A 20,885-nucleotide genomic window follows, 5' to 3' on the forward strand; every position below is an offset into this window, starting at 1 on the left:
TTTGAAGTGGACGCTTCCTGATTATTGTTTGAGATCCTGTAGATCCTAAAGCAAATTACAGGTATCGCTTGTGCTTCTGGGGAACAAATACCTTCATCACAGGAAAAAACCCCAAAAAACCCCACTGCCTGAACCAAAGTCCCCAGGCCACTATTTGATAAAGCTATTAACATTTATGGAGGTTGGAAATACAGAATCTCTTTTTTATGCTCTACACACCTAATGATAATTGATAATGTCTGGAAGACGTGACTAGAAAAGACTGTATCATATCTGTGAATGGAGAATTTCCACTTCCAGATTTTTCAATCCAGTTCATGTCACCAGAATTGTATTTTCTAAAGAGCCCTGTGAGTGCCTCCATGCCCATCTACATGGACTCAAGGGATGGTTTGGCCAGGAAGGGACCTTAAAGATCATCCAGCTCCAATCCCCGCCGTGGTCAGGGACACATTCCACTATCCCAGGTTGCTCAAAGCCCAATCCTGCCTGGCCTTGAACCCTTTCAGGGATGTGACACCCACAACCTCTCTGGGCAGCCTGTGCTAGGACCTCACCAATCTCACAGTAAAGAATTTTTTTCTAATCTAACCAGCCCTCTTTCAGTTTGAGGCCATTCCCCCTTGTCCTATCACTATGTGTCCTTGCAAAAAGACCCTCTCCAGCCTTCCTGCGGGCCCCCTTCAGGTGCTGAAGGTGCTGGCACTTGGTGGCACAGTCATCTTACATCTCCCTCTATTTCATTTACTGTAAAGTGGTTGAAATACACAGCCACAGGCGAGGCTGGAAGTGCAATTTCTGGTCCCAGGTCCTCCAAAGACTGGAAAAGAAGCATGACAAAGGCAAGATGGAGGCATTTATTATGAAAGCATCTCAGACATAGCAAAGAGTATATTTCTAGACAATATGCTGAGAAGGCCTGAGGAAACTATAGCAGTAAAGCATGCTGAAACTAGATGATTCAACTAGCTGATCCTGATGTAATTTTTGGCCTGGATTGCTCTTAAGTGCCTTTGAAGGAAGGGTGAGTAATGCTTCTGAACAATAATGACTAAGGCCTTTTGATATAAATGCATGAAAATGGTGGCAGAATAGCTGAAAGTTCTCTTATAAATTTTACTGTCCACCTAGAAAATCAGATAAACATTTTTGACTTTCCCACAGGTATTTTGTGACACAGCAATACCCCATGAGGAGTCAGGCCCTTTTTTTCATGAGCAGTAAGCTCACAGCAGTCAGTTAACAATTACTGCCCTGCAGCCAGAAACCAGACTTATTCTCAGCAAAGAGAAACAAAATCAGCACCGGTTTTACCAGAAAGACTGAAAAATGAATGTGATGGGTGAACGGATCTTTTATCACAAAGAGCATTCCATGAGAACTTTGCTGTCAAATTCCATTTGGAAGAAGCTGCAAGTGCTCAAAGACTTTGGAAGGTCTAAAAGCAGCATGTCTTGATGAGGGCCAATAAATAATTCCTGAAGGCAATAAACCAACCCAGCAATATGAAACAGTCCTATGAAAAGAGGGGGTGGGTTTTATTGTTTAAGATAGTCTGTCTCCTAAAGTAGGACTGACATCCCAGCCCAGGCAAGAATGATTCAAAAGAAGGAAAACTCAGGCTACAAGAACAGAAATGCCATATCTCTCAGAGTGAAGAGTCACTGCAAGTTGTGGGAAGATGAGACAGGGGCAAGCAGTGGGTGAAGAAGCATTCTGAACATGGGGCTGGACTTGGAACAGCTTCCCTCTCTCTGTATGAAGCATGGGAAGAGGCTGTGGACTGCTCTGATGTGGCTGCTGAGTGGCAGAAAGGCACCATGTTCCAGAAACAGCACAGTAGGTGTGAGCTGTAGATTTTTAGATAGTTTCTTTTAAGTTATTTCATTTTCATAAAAGGCTTAATTTTATATGGATTAGAGTAGGTAGTAAAATAATACTTATTTTTATGTAATCCATCAATCATAACTTGCCAAAAGAGGACGATTACTCTCATTTGACTCTTGGGGAAGCAGAAACAAAGAAAACTAAAGTTTCCAAGGTCTCCAAAAGCCAGATGCATGACAGAAGGGAGATCACCTCTCTTAGATGTCAGCCAGGTTTCCATTTGCCAGTGGAAATATCACTTTCTGACATGACAAATGGTTCTCAACAGGTGCTGTATCACAGCCTGTTATCTGGTACCGTTCTTATGTGAAGATTCTCTGAGAGCCTTGGACCCTTTAAAACAACCTCACAGGAAGTGACAGAGGGCTGGGATTTTTTGTCTGTTGCTTTTCCCTGGCACTGTTCCCTTTCCAGGCTGCTGCTGCTGCTGTGAGTGAGGCCCTGGTTCACCATCCCACTGGGCTTTTAAAGTCATGTGGATAATTTTCTGTATTAAATAATTAAGCGCAATAGCTAATACAGTGCTTCCCACACTGTTGCATTGTGCAGTCATATAATTATTTTTGATCATTTATAACGACATTAAAACCCCCAAGTGCCAGACTGAAAATACATCTGTCATAATGTTGCAGCAATATGCAAATTCTCTGGGTATGTTTGCTGTGAAGGAAAAGGTCCTCTATCATTGAAGCTCTTACACAGCTCCTTTAACAGCCTTTCCTGCCTACTGAATTCTCCACTGATCCTTCAGAAAGCTGGAGGATTGCACAGCTCTGGCTGATCCTTGTTAGAGATTTCACACGTTCTCTATAGTAATTAGAGGATCTATTTGCAGAAAATTGCTGGCCTTGTCCTCCAGGAAGGAGAACATCCTGCATTTAAACAACAGATCTAACACAGTGAGCAGCAGATCAAACAGCCTTTTTGTCCCTTACCAACTGTTTCCACCACAATATGAAAGGACAAGTTCCTTTCCTGAAGAGGGAAGTTTGTTCTGGATACTATTTTGTTGTTGGCCTCTTTCTTAGGGGCAACAACAAAGAAACCAAATAAGGTGCACTCTGCTCATATCTCTGTGCCAGATATATTTATTTTCTGCAATAAAATGGGAAAGAGCCACTTTATACAGGATATCAACCAGTGCTGACAAGGAAGGCTTTGATGCTTCCTGACCCAGATGCAAGTAGAGTCATGAGCTAGGATTTAGGGTGAAAGTTTCATTTCTCATCATCCATCTCTTTTCTTCTGTTACATTCACCTACCAAGTGTTTTTCACACTGCATGACTTGTTTAGGCTCAGTCACGCCTATGCCATCTCAGAATATAAGCATATGCACAATAGAACAACTTTAGTCTGGCACTACTTTCTTCTCCTTTAAAGTGTTTGGAAGGGCCAGATTTCCTCTCCCACACACACTCAGGAACTGGTGAGGAGCTCAGTGAAATCTAGAAGCCACCAAAGAGGATTCCCTGTGCTTTCACATGGTAGAGAAGGCAGCTATCTGCTAGCTAACTCCTCATTTGTAGAAACTGCAGAAAAATCAACCTCATCCCTGAGCACTCTGCTGCAAATTTCCTTTCTCTATATTAACTGGAAGATTTATTATTCAAGGCCCTACTTGATGGGCCAGCACTAGAAGTAGTGCTCCTGTAGTTCCTCTTTTTCAAATTTCACTGCCTTGTAACAAGTTGGCAGCACTCTCTCCTGAGTAGCTTCAATTAAGTACCTGGAATAACAAATCCAGGCTTTGGCTCTTGGCTAGAGGGGTCTTCCATGGTCTGTGAGAAAGCCCCAGTGCTGAACTGCTGGGAGAATGCTGTGGCACAGACTGGGCTGCAAGAGGCTCACTTTCCTCCTTAGCCTCTCTTTTCCTTCCTTTCCCTGGACATATGGGCAGACAGAAATTCTGTCAAGCAAGCAGCTCCCAGGAGCAAGTCTAGCAGCTGACTGTGCCAACCCACTGATGGGCACAAAGGACTGGGATGACCTGGTCATCCACGTCCAGAATAATTATTCCAAGTTCTTCTTCCCACCAAAGTCACCTAAACATGCTGCTCTGACATACAGTACTTTTAGTATTTACTTTTTCAGAAAGGCTTAGAAAAGAGGCTCCTTCTTCCTTCCAGACCTGTGGACATGAAAGACAATATGCTCAAGTCTCTGCATGATGTGTATCCTGTGCAAAATGCATGGGAATCCTGGCTGACAGGTAATCACAGGAAAGAGAAAGCAGAGGAGTGATTAATGAAGGGAGATTTTCTTTCCTCCCTTTTCCTAGTTTATGTCCAAAACCCTTGAGGCTGATTCAGCAATTCCTTGAGACTCAGGCTGACTTCACACAAAACGCAGTCACTGGTGTCTTTATCTGGGCATGACAAATTCAGGGATTTCTGGGTGTATGGCAGCTGCTGGGCTCACTGAAGCAGCTGAGATTAATTCCAGCTGGGCTACTGGTGGTATAGAAAATCCAGAGGAACATACAAGACATTCAGACTTCTCCACAACAAAATTTGAGGTGAAAAAGGAAAGACTTTCTGGGGTAACCTGATGATGCATTTTGAAACAGGGTGAGTTTAATCCACAGAAGCAGGGAAACATACTGTACCCAATTTCTACTGCAATTTATTCTGATGAGAAAGTACACAGGGGGCTATGTGGCTGAGGCTCTAATGTGCTTGAACATGGAGACCTGGGATGCCTGCCAGGGAACTTTAGAAGCACAAAAAGATGCTCATTAGCTTAAAAGGTATGGGTTTTAATTCAGTTTTTAATTTTCTAAAAATCCTTTCCCATGTTTACTTTTTCTTTCAGTCCTGTTTCTGTTTTTCTTTTCCTCACATCACTTTTTGTCCAATCACTTCTTCCTCCATTTTATTAATACTTTACTATTTCAAGGTCTTAAATCTATCTTTTTCGTTCTGCCTTTAAGGATATTTTATCTTTTCCCACTCTTCCTTATCTGTATGGCTTTTCTTACTTCATGGACTTGGCTTTTCCCTCTTTTCCTCTCAGACCTGTTGGTTCTTTTTGGTTTTGTTCTTTCCTTTTCTTCAGCTAGCAAACTGTCTTACCTCATCATTCCTAGCTCTCTCCATGCTCTCTACTCCTTACCCAACATCAAGCAGAGCTCACTCTTCCTTTTTTTAAAATGATGTACATTATTCCCCACCCACAGGTTTTGACACATAACCAGCTTTCTTGAGCTTTTTTTTGCCTTTTAAAGCATTTCTTTCACCCAAAGCCAGGGTGGTGGTTGGAGGCTGACCTTCCTCTTGCAGGGGTACCTGATTCAATCATCAAATAGTCCACATGCAGAGGCTGCCCCTCCAAAACAGAAAAGGTGATACTGAAGCTGAGGAAACAATTAGGTGGCTACCAAGGTTAAGCACTTGCCAAAACCAGAGCAAAGGAAGTCTGCAAAGTAAGAGCCACTTGACAACCATCCCTTTTGGCCACACAGCACCGTGTGGCCACAGTCCATGGAAGGAGGCAGCTGCCTGCACCACAGGCTCACATTTACACAGCTTAAACCACTAATTTATGCCACCATACTGCATCCCAGAGCATGTGATTTTTAACTAAATGTGATTCCTGTTGGATGGAGCTGAAGTGTTATTTAGCTCTGAGCAAAAGACCACACAGTTGTAACCAGTTTTCCTGATATTTTTTATCTGTGCAGAATGTCTTTACTTCCCTTTCTCTGTATAAGCTGGAGAAATAAAACTGCCAGGGCACCATCCTAAGCTATACAGGTATTTCTACATGTACTAGAATGAAGAAGTACAAAAAGCATTAGATTTCCAAAATTAACCAGCATTGTTTCTAGGGATATAAATTTCAGCTGTTTGTGAAAATGTTGAAACCTCTATCCTGACCAAAGAATAACAGATTATGGTTTTGGTGAGAAAGAAGAATGTGAGTAGTATGAAGCAGCCAGTGTGACTTTAGGAGAGACTGCTCAAAGATCTGTTTATAGGCATAAAAGCCTGAGAAATGTACTGGTAAAAAGGGAACAAAAACAGATGAGTCATTTTGCAGGTTTTAGAAGAAATATCTGTACATCAAATGCATGATAAACGCTGACTGAGAGCAGCTTAAAGAGGAATAAAGAAGTGCAAATGCATCAGGGGAGAAAGAAACACTGAGGACACGTAGATCCATCAGTACAGGGAGGCTGAGAAATAACCATGGGTGGCACTTGTGACTTCCACAGCACAGAGGGTCACAGCTCTTCCTGGGATCACATGGGACTGTGTGCCTTGTGCTGAGTGTGAAGCTTGTTTGAAACAGCCCCCTGAAGTCCAAACTGCTGCACTGAAATGACAAGTAAGAATGGCAGGAATGCAGAGTTAAGTAGCAGTGATAAATGAGGGACTGAAGGAACTCTCTGAGGCAGGACAGATGGCGTTTGTTACAGGCTGCTTTACAAGTAACATCTATAAACACCCAGGGAAGAAAGGTGCTGACAGTGTCTGGTAAATGGAATAGACTTGTGATCTGCAGTCTCTCTGATAGTCATAATTCCACAGAGGAAATCTCCAAGATTCCCTTTCCACACTCAGGCACAGTTTTGACAAAATATATGATCATGTGCTTTACTTTATGTATAGCAGTAGTTCCATGGACATGTCTTCCCTAGTTTGAGATGACAGGCACAGCAGGAGAAAATTCATAACTCTTGGATTAGTGGTCCTGCCCTAGCTAATAAGGGGACAGATGAAGTGTTTTCCTGAAAGAAAAAGTAGATGTGGCTCATCAGGAAAACAGCCCACTCCAGGGAGCTGGAAAGATCTGCAATTCCTGGAGGAATATCCATCCTCACATTAGCATGTACATTGACAGATGGTGAGGCTTCATATGAATAGGAATTTTAAGTCACCGTCTTTAACTTGAAAAGATGAACCCCAGGCAGGTTTTGTAGAGCAGCTGGCCCTTCCTGGACTGGTTCTTGTGGGGATTTCTTCTCTAAGAAGATGGAACAGTGGTAGCTGTGAGCACCACAGACAGCACAGCTCCTCATTCCCTTCAGTAGTTTTCCCTGGAAAAAGTCTGAAGCAGCAGCAGCAGCAGGTTTCTCCATGCAGGAATTGGAGAATAGCTCAGGAGACTGGCTGGAGAATTTATAAAATTAGAAAAACAAAGCAGCAAAAGGCCTTGGCTCAACAGCATTACTTTTAGACTGTCTGTCTCTTTGAAGTAACTAGTCTTGAATCAGTTTATGAGCATCAGCCAAAACAAGCACTGAGGTCCATTTGAGAGTTTTGCTTCAGAGCAGCACATTAATACTGTGTAAGGACATGCAGGGCATGGAGTGGATGTTTTCTTTATCAGCAGCCCTAATCACCCCAAATGGCTCGAGCTCACTGTTAGCACACCCTCCTGACAAAACTGCAGACATGGATGAGCTATGTCTGACACAGTGTTTAGATTAATCCTGCAAAAAAATGGGGTAAGTGACCCTCTGCACCAAAGAAGTGTCACACAAACCCACAGGGTTCTCAGAAGCCTTGTCCCAGCCTGGCATGCACTGACTGTGCCACAGCAGCAGCTGCTCCAGCTGATGTACCCCTCTTCTCTACAGCCTCCCAGGAGATCAGGCAGACCAAAACACTGCTCACAGAGGATGGCCAGCTAAAAGGACAAGTTTCAAAGGGACTTGCTGACCAGAGCAAGCAATCTCAGCAGTAACAGTATGTTTAGTTAGGAAAGCCCTTGTCTTCCTACTCCCTTCACATATTTTCTGTAAGTGTTAGGCGACAAGCCCTGACTTGGACTTGGCTCCTTGTTCCTACAGCTGGCCTTTCAATAAGTAAAGCCTTGCTCTCACCACAAGAAATGAAGAAAAAATGGGATACAGTAAAAAAAAAACCCCTATTCAGTCAGGCTGCCACCTTTTCTGTTGTTACGTAGGTAATTCACAGTAGCACTGGTGTGCATTGTATTTAGTGGATCTTGGCAATGGTAGATTAACAGCTGGACTTGATGATCTTGAATGATCTTGATGATTTCCCAACACATTTCCAGCTGAATCTGTGTGTCTGTAATCGTGGATGCCACACCATGAGCAGCAGCAGGAACTCTGCAGATTGGGCTTCCCCTAAAGCTGTTCCACATGGGCACATCCCTGGGGTGACTTCTGTGAGAAGGTAGTACAATAGCAGCTCCCAATACCTCAGGGATCTGTCCTAGTTCCCTTTCCAACCCTCCCTGGTGAAGGTATGAATAAACAGCAGCAGGTTCCACCTTGTGCAGATGGAGAAATCCTCATCCCTCTGTTCTGCTGCTGCAGACCTTTCATTCCAAGGTGCCTTTAGGTAGTGGCTGTGCAAGGGAGAGCTCTGTGGTGGCTGCTTCAGAGTCACAACTCAGTTCCTGTTTGTCTTGCTGCAGTTGAAGGTTAAGCTGCAGCATCCATGACTGGGTTAAGCACCCCAAAAAAAGGAGTAAACAGACTGAATGTTGTCAGCTTCAATTCTGTGCTCAGTTCTGTTCTGCCACATTCTCCTGGGGCTTGTCATTAGAGCACAACACCTTCAGCTAACCAAGTTTCCTCCTTTCTTGTTGTCAGTCATAAAGCTTACAGCTCTTTTATTTTAGGGTATTCTTCTCACAGAAAAGAATGATGTTTGGGCACAAATTCAAAATGAGACAAAGCAGCTTAAACAAAGGCTGGTTTGTGTTTTACTGCTCAGGAAATGACAGACAAATCTGTCTGCAGCAGAGATGAGCATTTCAACTTGCCATTTTCCATCTGGGAAACACTAATAACACTCAGCATGTCATTTCTTTGTTGGGGCCACTTGGTTGGTTAGAGGGCATAGGTAATGATGCTCTCCCAGGTGACGAAGAAATGCTTTTGGACTTTCCCAGCTGGTGTTCCTGGGGACAACTTCCATCTGCAAATGTAGTTTGACCACAAGGTCTAGCCAAGCAGAAGATGGAGAGAACTACTTTCTCCATGCTGGAAACTCCCACTTCAGAACATATTCTAGCCAAGTTCATCTGCAGCACTGGTGTGCAACCTGAAGAGAAGCAGACAGCGCTCCCCAGTGCTGGTCCCCATCAGTCCCAGTGGTCATGTGGGAGAAGGGGTTGCCTTCTTTGGAGAGCAGGGAATGAAGGCTGAAGCCAAATCCTCATACATAACAATGACAAGTCACACAAGGAATTTGGTGTTTCCAAACCCAAGTCACTGAACTGGTACTTAATATAATTCAATATGAATATGCTGCAGGGGGAAAGTCTTTTTCTGTGTTAGCTGTTTTCACAAGGTCAGTCTTGTTTTTCTTCCCTGTAATCCTTTGCTTCAATTTTTGAAAAGTTGGGGTTTCTTTCATTAAGGTATTTAATTAAAATATGGGTATGAGTTAGTACCATCTTTGGCATGCAGGCCAGATCAGGATTTGAAACATTTATTGTTAGTGCTGGCTATTCTTTCATTTGAGGTTGTTGTCTGAGTCCTAGCTTGAAAGACTTCATTAAGACTCTACTATTCTCGTGATAAGGAAAATTTCTTTTTTACTCTCACTTTTACTATAGTGTAGTAGCTAGGGATTTAGTTTGGAGATTACAGAATCATAGAAAATTGGGCTGAGAGGGGCCCTGTGGTCGATTCCATTTGCCTGTCTCAAGACAGATCATTGATTCCTAAACTATCTTGAATTAAAGATTCCCCCAACTTAATTCTAAGTCCTCAAACTATAAAGATTCCACAATTACTTTAGGAAATCTGTTTCAGTGTTTTGCCATCCAGAGATACTTGCTTACTCTCAGTTGATTTTTTTTAGTATTTTTTGTGCAGCAAAACTTGAAAAGGAGCTTGAACAGAGGAAAGTAAACCACAGGAAGTAGAAAGGACTTTCACTACCATCAATGCCATTTCCTTACTGTTGGAAGCAACCATGTCAAGTAAAGCCTTCCTTGTATGTGTACAGAATTCAGTATTTGACCTGGTTGAACTTCTCCCCTAAATGTTCTAAACCAAATTCTGCTGAGATTCTCATCTCCTTGAAAGTTATAAATCTCCTGTGAAGCAGAACTGCAAAATCTGAAGAACATTATAAAGCCTATGAGATGCACTTCTGGGTACATGGTGTGCAGATAAAACTTTTATGGAGTGACAGAAAGTTTGCTTGCTAACAGACATGGTGAAGTCTCAAAAATCAAAGATAGATCTCTCCTGAAAATTAAAATCTCTGCTGAAATAGATAATAATGCTTCTAAATTTCCCAAGAAAGTTTTTGAGATCTCACAAAAAAACTCCACAGCCCAGTCTTCAGCAGAACTGCCAAGATGCTCCTAACTTCCAAGAGAACTACATCCAAGATAGGAAAGTGATATGGAGCTTGGGTGAAAAATAAAATTACAAGACTATTACAAGAAGAAGTCCTGGAAAGTGTGGAAGAAAGAGAGAAGCTGGGTGGGAAAAAGTCAGCATGGATTTGAAAAGAAAAAAATAAGGCCAAATTCAGTAGAAATGGAGAGCAAAGTTTCTGAAGTGAGGATGAGGAAGATGTTGGATTACATCTGGGAGGAGCTAAATTCAGTCATCCCCTAACTTTAACATGAAGGACAAGCATGACTGTGAGACCTAAATATTCTCATTTTTACCAATTCATAACTGATGCTTCAGAGAGCATCTTGACCATCTCCACAATGTTTCAAAGCATCCTTCAAGACACAACTCCATATGTCAAGGCACCACTGAAGATATGAAATGACACAAGGGACCTCTATTTAGGTATCTGGATTCAACTTTTTATGACACATCACTGAATTTGAATCCCACAGAAGAAAGTCTTGGGTAATTCTGTGAGGTCAGGATCTTTGTCCTTGCCCTGCAGCAGCTGTGAGAACTTAACTAGACGAGCTTGGAGGTTCAAATCATACCCCACAGTGCAGCTAAACTAGCATAGTATCATGGCCCAATGCACAGGAGAACACTTTCAGACAGGACCTGCTGGGGTACTGAATATTATCAATGAAGTCTTAAATTCAAAACCAGAGCAATCTAAACCATCACTGAGATGTAGCCCTCCCAGAAGAAACGTTTTTTTCCAAAGCTCATAACTCAAAATGAGTCATGCTTGATTAACTTCACTTGGGTCAGGAGACTAATCATGAGATGCTATTTTTAAATTATATAAGGAAAGTCAGAGAGAGAGCATTGGAATAACATTCAGAATGGAAGACATGTTACAGCCTTAGCAGAGTGTCACTGTGATAACTTAATGAAAACTAGGAACCATCTCTATTAGCAGCTGTTGCCTTTTTTTACTTTTTTTAGTTTTTGTTTTTTTTTTTAAAGTCTGTCCACTCTCCAGTGAAAATGTTATTAAATATAAGTGAGACTCCAATCCAGAGAGCAACTGTCCAGCTCAGATCTTGGTGGGGTAATAGATGAGAAAGGTTCACCTCCTCCTTCTCCTCACAGCTGCCCCGCACACATGCACACACACACAGAGGCCAGGGAAATCTACTCCTCGTGCACCTACCTTGGGTTTGAAGGCAATTAACTTCAGGACCATCTCCACAGTGAAGAGCCCAGTGAAGAGCATGTTGAGGATGTTCATGGCTTCCTTGAACATGCAGCTCTGACCATAGTGCTGAAAAATAGCATCCCAGTAAGAGTGTGAGGATAGGGCATGCCAGCAGTCAGGAATACACAGGGCCCCTCCCGTCTCCCTTCATGCCAAGGTTCTCTAAGGAAGACCACAGAGTGTTTCATTTTTTCAATTAGGAATTCCCATTTCCCTTCATTCATAAGCACTCCCATGCCTCTATCCATTTTTGCCACCTGGATCTTGATCTCCTCTTTTTAGAAGAATCTTTTTGAGGAGTGGCTACCAAAATCATACTTATCATTCCAGTTCAGGGCTCATTAAAAATTTGCACAATGTGACAATACAATCTTCAATTGTGTTTTTTATCTCAACCTTCCCTCTTGCATTGCTTTTTTGTTTAATTGTAACTGCACAGCACGCAGGGGGTTCACTGAGCTGTCCATAATGATACCAAGCCATTCCCCAAGTAATTACACTAAATTCAGGATTCTGTAAAGCACACGAGCAGCTCAAATCACTATCTTGCATTTGTCAATTCTGAATTAAATTTGCAATCATGCTGCCCATTCACTTAACTTTATTAAGATCTTATGAAGTTACTCTCCATCTTCTATTGATTAATTCAAGCAGTGTCTTCTGCAAGTGTTGCCACCTCACTTTTCATACCCCTGTTTCCAGATCATGATACTTGAACTCATTGCACTGCCTTATTCTAAGGTCACCTTCCAGTTCATGTTAAAAGACCCCATTTGTAGTTATTTAACTTTAATACACTTCAAAGAGCTGGGATGGATTTTCATGATCTGTATTGGTACAGGATGATTTATTCAAAGCAGTTTCAGATAAAACAATTCAGCTGCAGCTGAATGCAAGGCTGAGAAAAATACAGTGTTGAGACATTTTCAACATTTTTCTTGAAAAGCTCTAGTACTTGCAGGACTCTGTTTAGAAACAATAAATTTGTTTGGTTTTAAGGAGTTAAAACAGAATTGTTGAAAGAGTCAGTTATTAGCAGGAAGAGGGTGAGAATTAGTTCCTTATTTCAACTAAATGTCATCAGAAGTGAACAGGGTACAATGTTTTTTTTTTTTTTAATGTGCTTGTCCCTCTCCCTCAACACATGGTGTGAAGGTCAAAGTAGGTCTCAACTTCAGCCATTTGTGCATTTCCCCCAGCCAAGTCTACTACTTCATCACCTGGAGGTTTTCTGTTTGCTCACTTACTTGCATGGCCAGGCAGATGGTGTTCAGCAGGATCAGAACGAACATCAGGTATTCAAAATAGGTGGAGTTGACCACATACCAAACTTTGTACTGGTACTGGTTTTTAGGGATGTATCTCCGCAGAGGCCGGGCTTTCAGGGCATACTCAACACACTGGCGCTGTGGGAGAGGCAGGGTACATTTAAAACTCAAACCCAAAATATCGGGGTGGTCAGCTACCTTCAAATGTAATTAAAAATACAATGTTTCAAGTTTTTTTTCTGAAATTAAAAAGCGTAGTTGAGGAATTTCTATTAGGTAACAATGTGAATGTGCACATTCTACCTGTTAAAGAATTCTACATGCAATTACTTTGGCCAGACACTGCTGTTGTGCTCTTCTAGTCTCAGCGAAACAAATGGTACAGCAAACATTTTTAAGTAATTGTCCCTTGAGCAAATCTTACAGCAAGATTTTTTTTCTACCTGACTCCTAAAAGATGTCAGCAAAGCCAGTTTACAGTTCTATCTTGTTGGCAAGCTTAACATTTTCCTCTCTGTATGCATTTATCTATTCAAAGCTTATTCTCAATGCCTTTTCTACCTTTGTTGACAGCAGGGTATTGTAAATTACCTGGTTTTTGTCCAGCTCACAGTTCTTGTACTCTTGTTCTCCTTGTTCCTGAAATGTGACGATGACGAAACCAACGAAGATGTTCATCATGAAGAAAGCAATGATGATGATGTAGATAATAAAGAAGATGGAGATCTCAACCCTGTGATTATAGATGGGTCCCACATCCTCCATGTGGGAATCAATGGACCTATACAGCAACCTGAAAGCAAACAGGAGCCAAATGCAGAGAAAATCTGCAACTGCCTTGAGGCCTTATAGGTGATGTTATAAAGTTTAACTTTGTGATTTTCTTCCATTTGTATCAAAATTAATTCACTCAGAGATGTACAGACTTGCACTGATCTGAGTGCAAAGCTTGCAAAGGAGGAGACCTAGCTGTCACTAATTCTACATTTGAACCTGTTCAGGGGTGAAATGTCTTCATAGTTGAACAAAATCATGTTCTTCAGGTAACAAAAGACAGGAAAGTACCAACAGAGTTATTGGGAACTGAGTTTTGTGAGAAAAGGGGATCCCAGGAGTTGGGATAACAACACAGTCCCATTTGTTAACACTGCTGTTGGCATCACTTGGTGACACAGGTCAGGGTCAGCCCCTGCATGTCCACGTCACCCTGAGTGACTCTGTGGGAGTCCCCAGCTCCAGGGGCACAGACAGCAGGACCTGGACAGACACCCCATGTGTGCCAGTACTGCAGAGGAGGTGTTTCACATTGCCCTGCTGGCTCCATGGGGAGACTGAAACCTGGCAATGCTGGAAAGGACCTGATAAGCATTTTGCATTCATTTATACACAAAATGATGCTAACAAATATTAGTATTACTGCTACTAATGGAAATCATCTTTTAAGAACTAGAGACAGTGCTTTACACTGTTTACAAGTACAGTAACAGAAATCCCTGCAGGCCCTGAGGAATTTACAAAGTACATAATACTGCAGTGCTACTATTGCTATATTTAAAGCTGTGGACTTATTTAAATACTTAGAAAGGGAAAGACTATGCTCTGCCTTTGAATTTTCTCTTTTGAAATGAATGAGGGCATTGCTAGTGCTGCGCTAGTCCCAGAAACACTCACTCTGGCCAGCCCTCAAAGGTGGAGACGGTGAAGAGGGCCATCATGGCAGTCAGGACGTTGTCGAAGTCGAACTTGCTGTTCTCCCAGCTGCGGGGCTGTATCATGGGCTGGCTGACCTCCCCATCCTTGTAGGTGATGTAGTACCCTCTGTGGGGGGAGAGGGCAGACACAACGTGGCACACCTGCACCGCCAGGCGCCGTGGGCAGCCAAGGGCAGGGATTGGAAAAGCTCAGACCCACCTGCATTCTGCTTCTGTCTGCTTGGAGCTGTCAGTGCAGCTGTACAGCTTGCCCTAGGAAAGGAAGAAAGACAAATGAGGCTTCTGCTTGTATGGTACTTTTATGTGTGTCACCATCATATTTTCTGGAAAAATCCCTTTGACAGGATTTCTTATCCTGGGAAGCTGAGAAGCCTCAGAGAAAAATGAAAACAATAATTATCTGATTCGCTTCTCCTGTGTTTTGCTGCTTTGGAATGTGGTTTGGACACTGTTTACCAACAGGTCATTGTTTGATTGGTTTCATGTGAATTGTTTTAACTTAATGACCAATCATGGTCAGGCTGTGTCAGGACTCTGGAAGAGAGAGTCACGAGTTTTGATTATCATTCTTTGTAGCCTTCTGGCTGTATCCTTTCTCTATTATTTAGATATTATATTATATTATATTATATTATATTATATTATATTATATTATATTAGCCTTCTAAAAGCATGGAGACAGATTCTCAATTCCTCCTCTGTCCAGGGCACCTCACAAATACCACAAAAGTGTATGTCCTCAGCATCTGTCAGGAGGGTGATGAAAGGCAAAGGGAGATAAAAGCAGACATAAAGAAGGGAAAGAACAACCCCCCATGGTCATCTGGTATGCCCTTTCCTCTGCAAGATGGGAGGCAGAGAGCCTGCAAGGAACAATCCTCTTGAGTAGCCCCCTTCACCTTCCCGGGGCCATGTCATGCCAATGTAAAGCTGTTCAGGGAAGAACAACATTACTGATCATTTATTCTGATCACAGATGATGGGCAAGAGTTCTGGATATGCCTGGCTCAGTTTTGGAGAACTGCTGGTAGCAGAAGCCCAGGTAACACTGACAGTGCCCCAAATGTCTTGCCTATTACACACAACAGACCCCAATTTCCCTTCCTCAGGCTTTTTATGCTGTTTTTCTCCCCATCCCTGAATACAGCCCAATGTAATGGATGAATGAATGGGTCCAATGGTTTTACCTTAAACAGCTGAACTCCAATGCAGGCAAACATGAACTGCAGCAAAGTGGTGACAATCACAATGTTCCCGATGGTTCGGATGGCGACAAACACACACTGGACCACGTGCTGCCAATGGGAGAGAGGAACAAAAGTCACTTGTGGGATTGTTGTCAGCTGCTCTGGCTAAGGGAGAAGCCCAAGAATAAAAATAACAAGAAAAAATTATTTAAGCAGTACCCATTACCCAAGTAATGTCTAAGGAAAGGGGACCAACTTATTTCATTCCTTGCTGTATTTTTAGAAGTATGCAGAAAGGGGTAGGAAAATACCAGAACTCAGCTCTCTGAAACTTCCTGCATATTTGGGGACCCACCAGCACATAGGAAGGAGTTTATCTAATACAGAAAGGTTATGCTTAGGGTTGTGGGCCCATCTGTAACCTCAGAAAACCACATAATTTCACCTCTGGGCTGATGGGGCCATTCAGCTGAAAAGCAGCCTGTCAGAAAAGGAGCTGGTGGACACAAAGTTAAATATGAGCCTTCACTACAAAGATGGCAAGTGCTATCCTGGGCAGCATTAGGCAAGATTTTAACAAGTTGAAGGAGGTTTTTAAAAAGGATTCCTCCCCTTTACTCAGCACTGGTGAGACTGTGCCTGTCGTACTGCCTAGCTCTGGCTCCTCAGCACAAGAGAACTGTGGACATACTGGAGGAAGTCCAGTCCAGCAAAGAGCCACAGAGATGACTTAAGGGATTGGGGTGAGAAAAGGCTGAGAGAGCTGGGTCAGTTCATCTGAAAGGAGGCTCAGGGGAATCTGGTCAATATTTCAGCATATTAATGGCTGAAGGGAGGATGCAGAGGAGGCAGAGCCAGGCTCTTTCCGGTGGTTCCCACTGATAGGACAACAGGCACAGATTGAAACAGAGTAGCTTTATCTGAACATTGAGAAGCACTTCTACTGTCAGGGTGACTGAGCATTGGAACAGGTCATGCAGAGAGCTTGTGGAGTTTCTCTCCTTGGAGATACCCTAAAGCCTGGGCCCTCAGTGGCCCTGCTTGAGCAGGTCCCTTCCAACCTCAACCATACTGCTGATTCTACTGAAACATTAAATGAACCACTGCAAAAGCCCTTGTAGCCTGAAATAACCTGAATTTATAGTTTTTAGAATGCACTTGGACTTTTCTAACCTTTAGTCCTTTGGCTCTGTTGATGGCCCTCAGTGGCCTGAGGACCCGCAGAACACGCAGGATCTTCACCACATTAATGGCACTGGACCTGAAAGAAAGTATTGGAAGGTTTGAGAGACGCAGCAATGTGGGGAGTGTGCAGCAAGGACAGACCTTTGAAATTCTGCACAGCCTGAGACTGCATAAGGGATTTATTCAACTCTTTGCCAGGGCACTTCGGGGGTAAGGAAACCAATTTCTCTGTTTTCTTCAGAGGTCTGACTGCTTGTTCTGGATTCCATAATCTCTGCTGTATTAATGGAGGGGGAATGGAACATGGGCAAGGTGTATTTTTAGAGCAGGGCAGACATTCTGTAGATATCTATGCTATAGAAATTGTGCCAAGATATAGTCATTACCAAGGCATTTTCAGATAAGGCTCAAAGAAACACTCCACTGAAATATTCATTGAAGACTGAAAAGTCCAGGAGACTCCAGCATTAAAGGTAGACTATCCACCTGGAGTTTGATCCTACAGTGCATCTGGCCCCTGAACCCACAAATCAAAGTGCGTACATAAATTTAAGGATGTGAAAGCTCCCATTGAATTGATTAGGATGACTTATGTGCTCACTTTTAAGTACTGAACACAACTATCTTCTGCAGCAGAGCTCTCTGCGCCTTCCAAGACTAAAACCCTGACTGAGAATCTTCCTCGTGCTCAATGACATCATGTTCTCCTACTGACTTTGGGAACAGTTTAAATGTTAACACACCAAGAGTCTGACTTAGGTCTGTAAGAAAGAAACAGCAGGTCAAAAAAAGACCTGTGCAATTCTTAAGACTGCGACTGAAAGCCCAATGGACCCTACAAATTGCCCTACTTGACTTAGTGTGCAACTTATGTGAGCTGCTAACCTATGATGGTAACAAGTGGGAGCTTGTTTCTTACCAGATTTGAAACTGATTAGGGAACTTCCTACCCAACACATAGTTGAGTAAATCTATAAATTACTAAGCAAATTAAAAGATGAACTAAAGGAAAACAGCATGACAGAACAGCCACTACTACTCTGAAGAGTCTCACAAAATTCTTCAAGTGCTTGATGGCCTTCCATTGACTGAGACTCACAGCATCTTAGGAAGTAGGAAAACATTATCAACCTCATTTTCCAAAGAGGTTATGAAAAGTCTAGGAGGGAACCATAAGTCACTGAACTGTCCTGAACTGATACAGTGAAACAAAGGCCTTGGAACAAAGCTAAGTGTCATGATTCTCAATATACCCATTTTTTGTTCTCATTTGCTCTTTCTGAAAGATTCCCCCCTCCAGGTCACCAGAGTAGCATTTCCCAGTTACTACCTCCTCTCTTGAGAATGAATTTTAATGGCTTTGAACCATCTGAGAAAAACACCTCATGAATACCCCAACAGGCTAATGAGAAAAATCAGATAAAACAGCCTGAGCCATCCCTCCCAGCCCAGCCCTACAATCCCCACCCCAAAACCAGCCAGCTGGAAATGGCTCACTCACTGGATCCCAAAGGAGATGAGAGAAACGCTGACCACCAGCAGGTCCAAGATGTTGAAATAGTTCCTGCAGAAGGAGCCCTTGTGGAGGAAAGCCCCGTAGGCAGTCATCTGCAGGGAGCACAAACACACTTCGCCATCAGCAGCTGCTCAGGAGCCAAACCCACCTGGCTATGCTCAGAGTGGATAACTGGGGAGGGGGCAGTATTTCTATTGTTGGCAGACAATTTACCCCCAGACCCCAAAGGAGAAGTTGAGCCCCAATGGAAAGAAAAGAGAGTGAAAAAGACAGCAAGATAACTGTGAAAGGCCTAACTAAAGAAAGAGAGGAAAATATGCACTTTAAGTGCACTGGGTACATAACATTTAGAATTAGCAAAGCAGAAGAGTGACTGTTTGCAAAAAGTACTCTCTGCAATCATATGCTTTTCCCTTTTTCTTCAGTGACACAGGATACTTGTGTTATATAAAGGCCTCTCTAGCAGAATTGAATAGAAAATACAAAATCAAATGGGCTCTTCTGTAATGCTTTTCAGTACTTAGACCAGATGCAGTGGACAGTTGACTGCTCTTCCCTTCATGAAGGAAGAACAGAATCCCTCCGGGATAAGACACTTTAGAGCTGAACTGAAAAAAACAGGAGGAATTACTGCTCTCTTCAGCTTGGTCCTTCTGTTCAGCTCAATGCCACATCCCTTTTCCTATTAATTTTTACTCTAGATGTAGTTGCATTTTCCCTTTAGTTTTCCTTACAAAGCCCAGTCTGTACTCCTTGGAACAGAGCAATTTCTTTGTGGAGATAATCATTATCAACATCCCTGGGCAGAGGGAGGGAAAACAGTTACATATTTTGCAAGGGAAGCTCTGCCCTGCCTGGGTGTGATGGGGTATTGAAAACCTGCTGGCTTTGAGGAGGATGTCATAGCTCCAGAGCTGGATTGAGTGACAGTGTAAACAGAGTTCTCTTACCCAATGTGACTAAATGAGCCTGGCACAGTTAAAGAGGGTGAGCTGATGGGGTTATTTGTACCACCTACCTTAGATTTGGTGATGATCTAATGTAGCTGGCTTTGAAGAAACCCCATCCCCACAAGTGCTAATGTTCCTTCATGAGGAATTCTCATTCCCATCCAGGAATACAGGCTTCTAAGTTTGGTCCTCTGAATCTCACTTAAGTTAGGTGTCTAAAGTAACCCGAGGTGGACACCATGACACTGAGCTGTAGCCAGACTTCCAGCTGAGAAGTGTGAACTAGAAAGTCAAACTGGAGTTTTCTGGCTCCCACCAGTAGCTCAGGATGGTGTATTGGCTGGAAGTTTCCAGCCTGTGACAACTTATTCAGAGCAAAGTTGAAGGGCACATGGTATATTGGATTATTTTCTTCACCAAACATCCATGACAGGCAACTGGCTATCAATCAGACAGAAATTAGAAGGGGAGGAAGTATAAACTCTGGTCTTGGCTTAGAATTTATACTTATAGACACATTCAGTTGGGGAAGGGAGGAGGGGTTCTTGCCATAACAAAGGTGGTAAAGATGCCCTTTACTGGTTAGATTTTGTATGGCAATCTTGAAAGAAAGACACCATTGAAATCAGGAGGGGAAGCTCTGCTGAGTTTAAGTTCAGTACAAACTGTGGTTCTCTCAAGCCTTTTGAGGGATTTTGTCATCTCAGAAGAGACTCTCATAGAGTGTATAATCTCTATCCGCCTCCTACCTGGGGCATAAAACAAGTTACAGCCTTTTAGGACGCCAGTTAAATATCCTTGGCAGTCACCTTGCCAACATCCACCAGAATGCAGGTGTTGTTATAAGCAACATGGGGGCAGATGAAGCTTGTTCCTCTACAGCCTTGAACATCCCATGGCCATTCATTCTTTTGTTTTCACCACCTACATTAACTTTGCTGTTTTGCAAAACAATGTGCTCAGTGAAGGCAGCAGAGAAACATGCACTGAGAAACCAAGCTCTTAGTGACTTAAACTTATGGTCCTTGCGCTATTCTCCCACTTAACTTAAAGAATATCCAGGGATGTTGTCATAAATCACTGAAGTTAACAGGAGGACCTTGGGAAGGCCCAGGCTGGGTTAAGTTCTGCTTCCACTGAAATCATTAGGAATGTTACCACTTCCTTCAGAGCAAGCAGAATTAGTAACTGTGAGTCCAAACAGGTAACCTTGAACTGTTGTTTCATTTTTAAACGTCGCCGTCGGGATATTTTCCTTTTCTTGACAGGCCTTTTGGATCTGCCATGTGATCTGTGCACATCCAGATTTATTGTGTAAACACAGATGCAAACTGCACATAGGCATAATGTGTACATCTCCCTGGAGAACATTATGGCTTTGGTAATTTCAAGTCATATCAAAAAAAGCACGTTTCTCTATAAAAATGTGCTGGGGCCACCCTGCTTGCCAGCCTTCCATATAGATACTGTTATTAGGGTCTTGAGCTGAAAATTTGAGCAACTCTAAGGCACTGCCTGCCAGCACTTAGAACTAGCTTGCTGAGAAAAAAAAAACAAAACAGCTGCCAAGTGAACCTAGCATTTAGAAAGCCAGAACTTTGCTCAATTACTGTTATTTAAATTATTAGCCTACCAATTTG

The 20,885-nt window shown here is 42.7% G+C and overlaps 1 protein-coding gene across 7 annotated transcripts in view; it reads right to left on the reverse strand.

The window, feature by feature from the left end:
- The window catches only part of CACNA1C (calcium voltage-gated channel subunit alpha1 C), a 416,406-nt gene that overhangs the window by 63,596 nt on the left and 331,925 nt on the right, over positions 1–20,885 (reverse strand). For all 7 annotated transcript variants that reach the window (XM_071422178.1, XM_071422182.1, XM_071422181.1 and 4 more), the window contains exons 22-29: positions 18,281–18,387; positions 16,768–16,855; positions 15,595–15,702; positions 14,607–14,659; positions 14,367–14,513; positions 13,287–13,488; positions 12,675–12,833; positions 11,383–11,493 (exon numbers count right to left, since the gene is read on the reverse strand). In XM_071422178.1, coding sequence (XP_071278279.1) covers positions 11,383–11,493; positions 12,675–12,833; positions 13,287–13,488; positions 14,367–14,513; positions 14,607–14,659; positions 15,595–15,702; positions 16,768–16,855; positions 18,281–18,387 — 975 coding nt within the window. The remainder of the gene's footprint in view (positions 1–11,382; positions 11,494–12,674; positions 12,834–13,286; positions 13,489–14,366; positions 14,514–14,606; positions 14,660–15,594; positions 15,703–16,767; positions 16,856–18,280; positions 18,388–20,885) is intronic.

The sequence above is a fragment of the Agelaius tricolor genome, unplaced genomic scaffold (genome assembly GCF_023055355.1).
Source record: "Agelaius tricolor isolate 1412-34295 unplaced genomic scaffold, bAgeTri1.0.p SCAF_3, whole genome shotgun sequence".
Lineage (NCBI taxonomy): Eukaryota > Metazoa > Chordata > Aves > Passeriformes > Icteridae > Agelaius > Agelaius tricolor.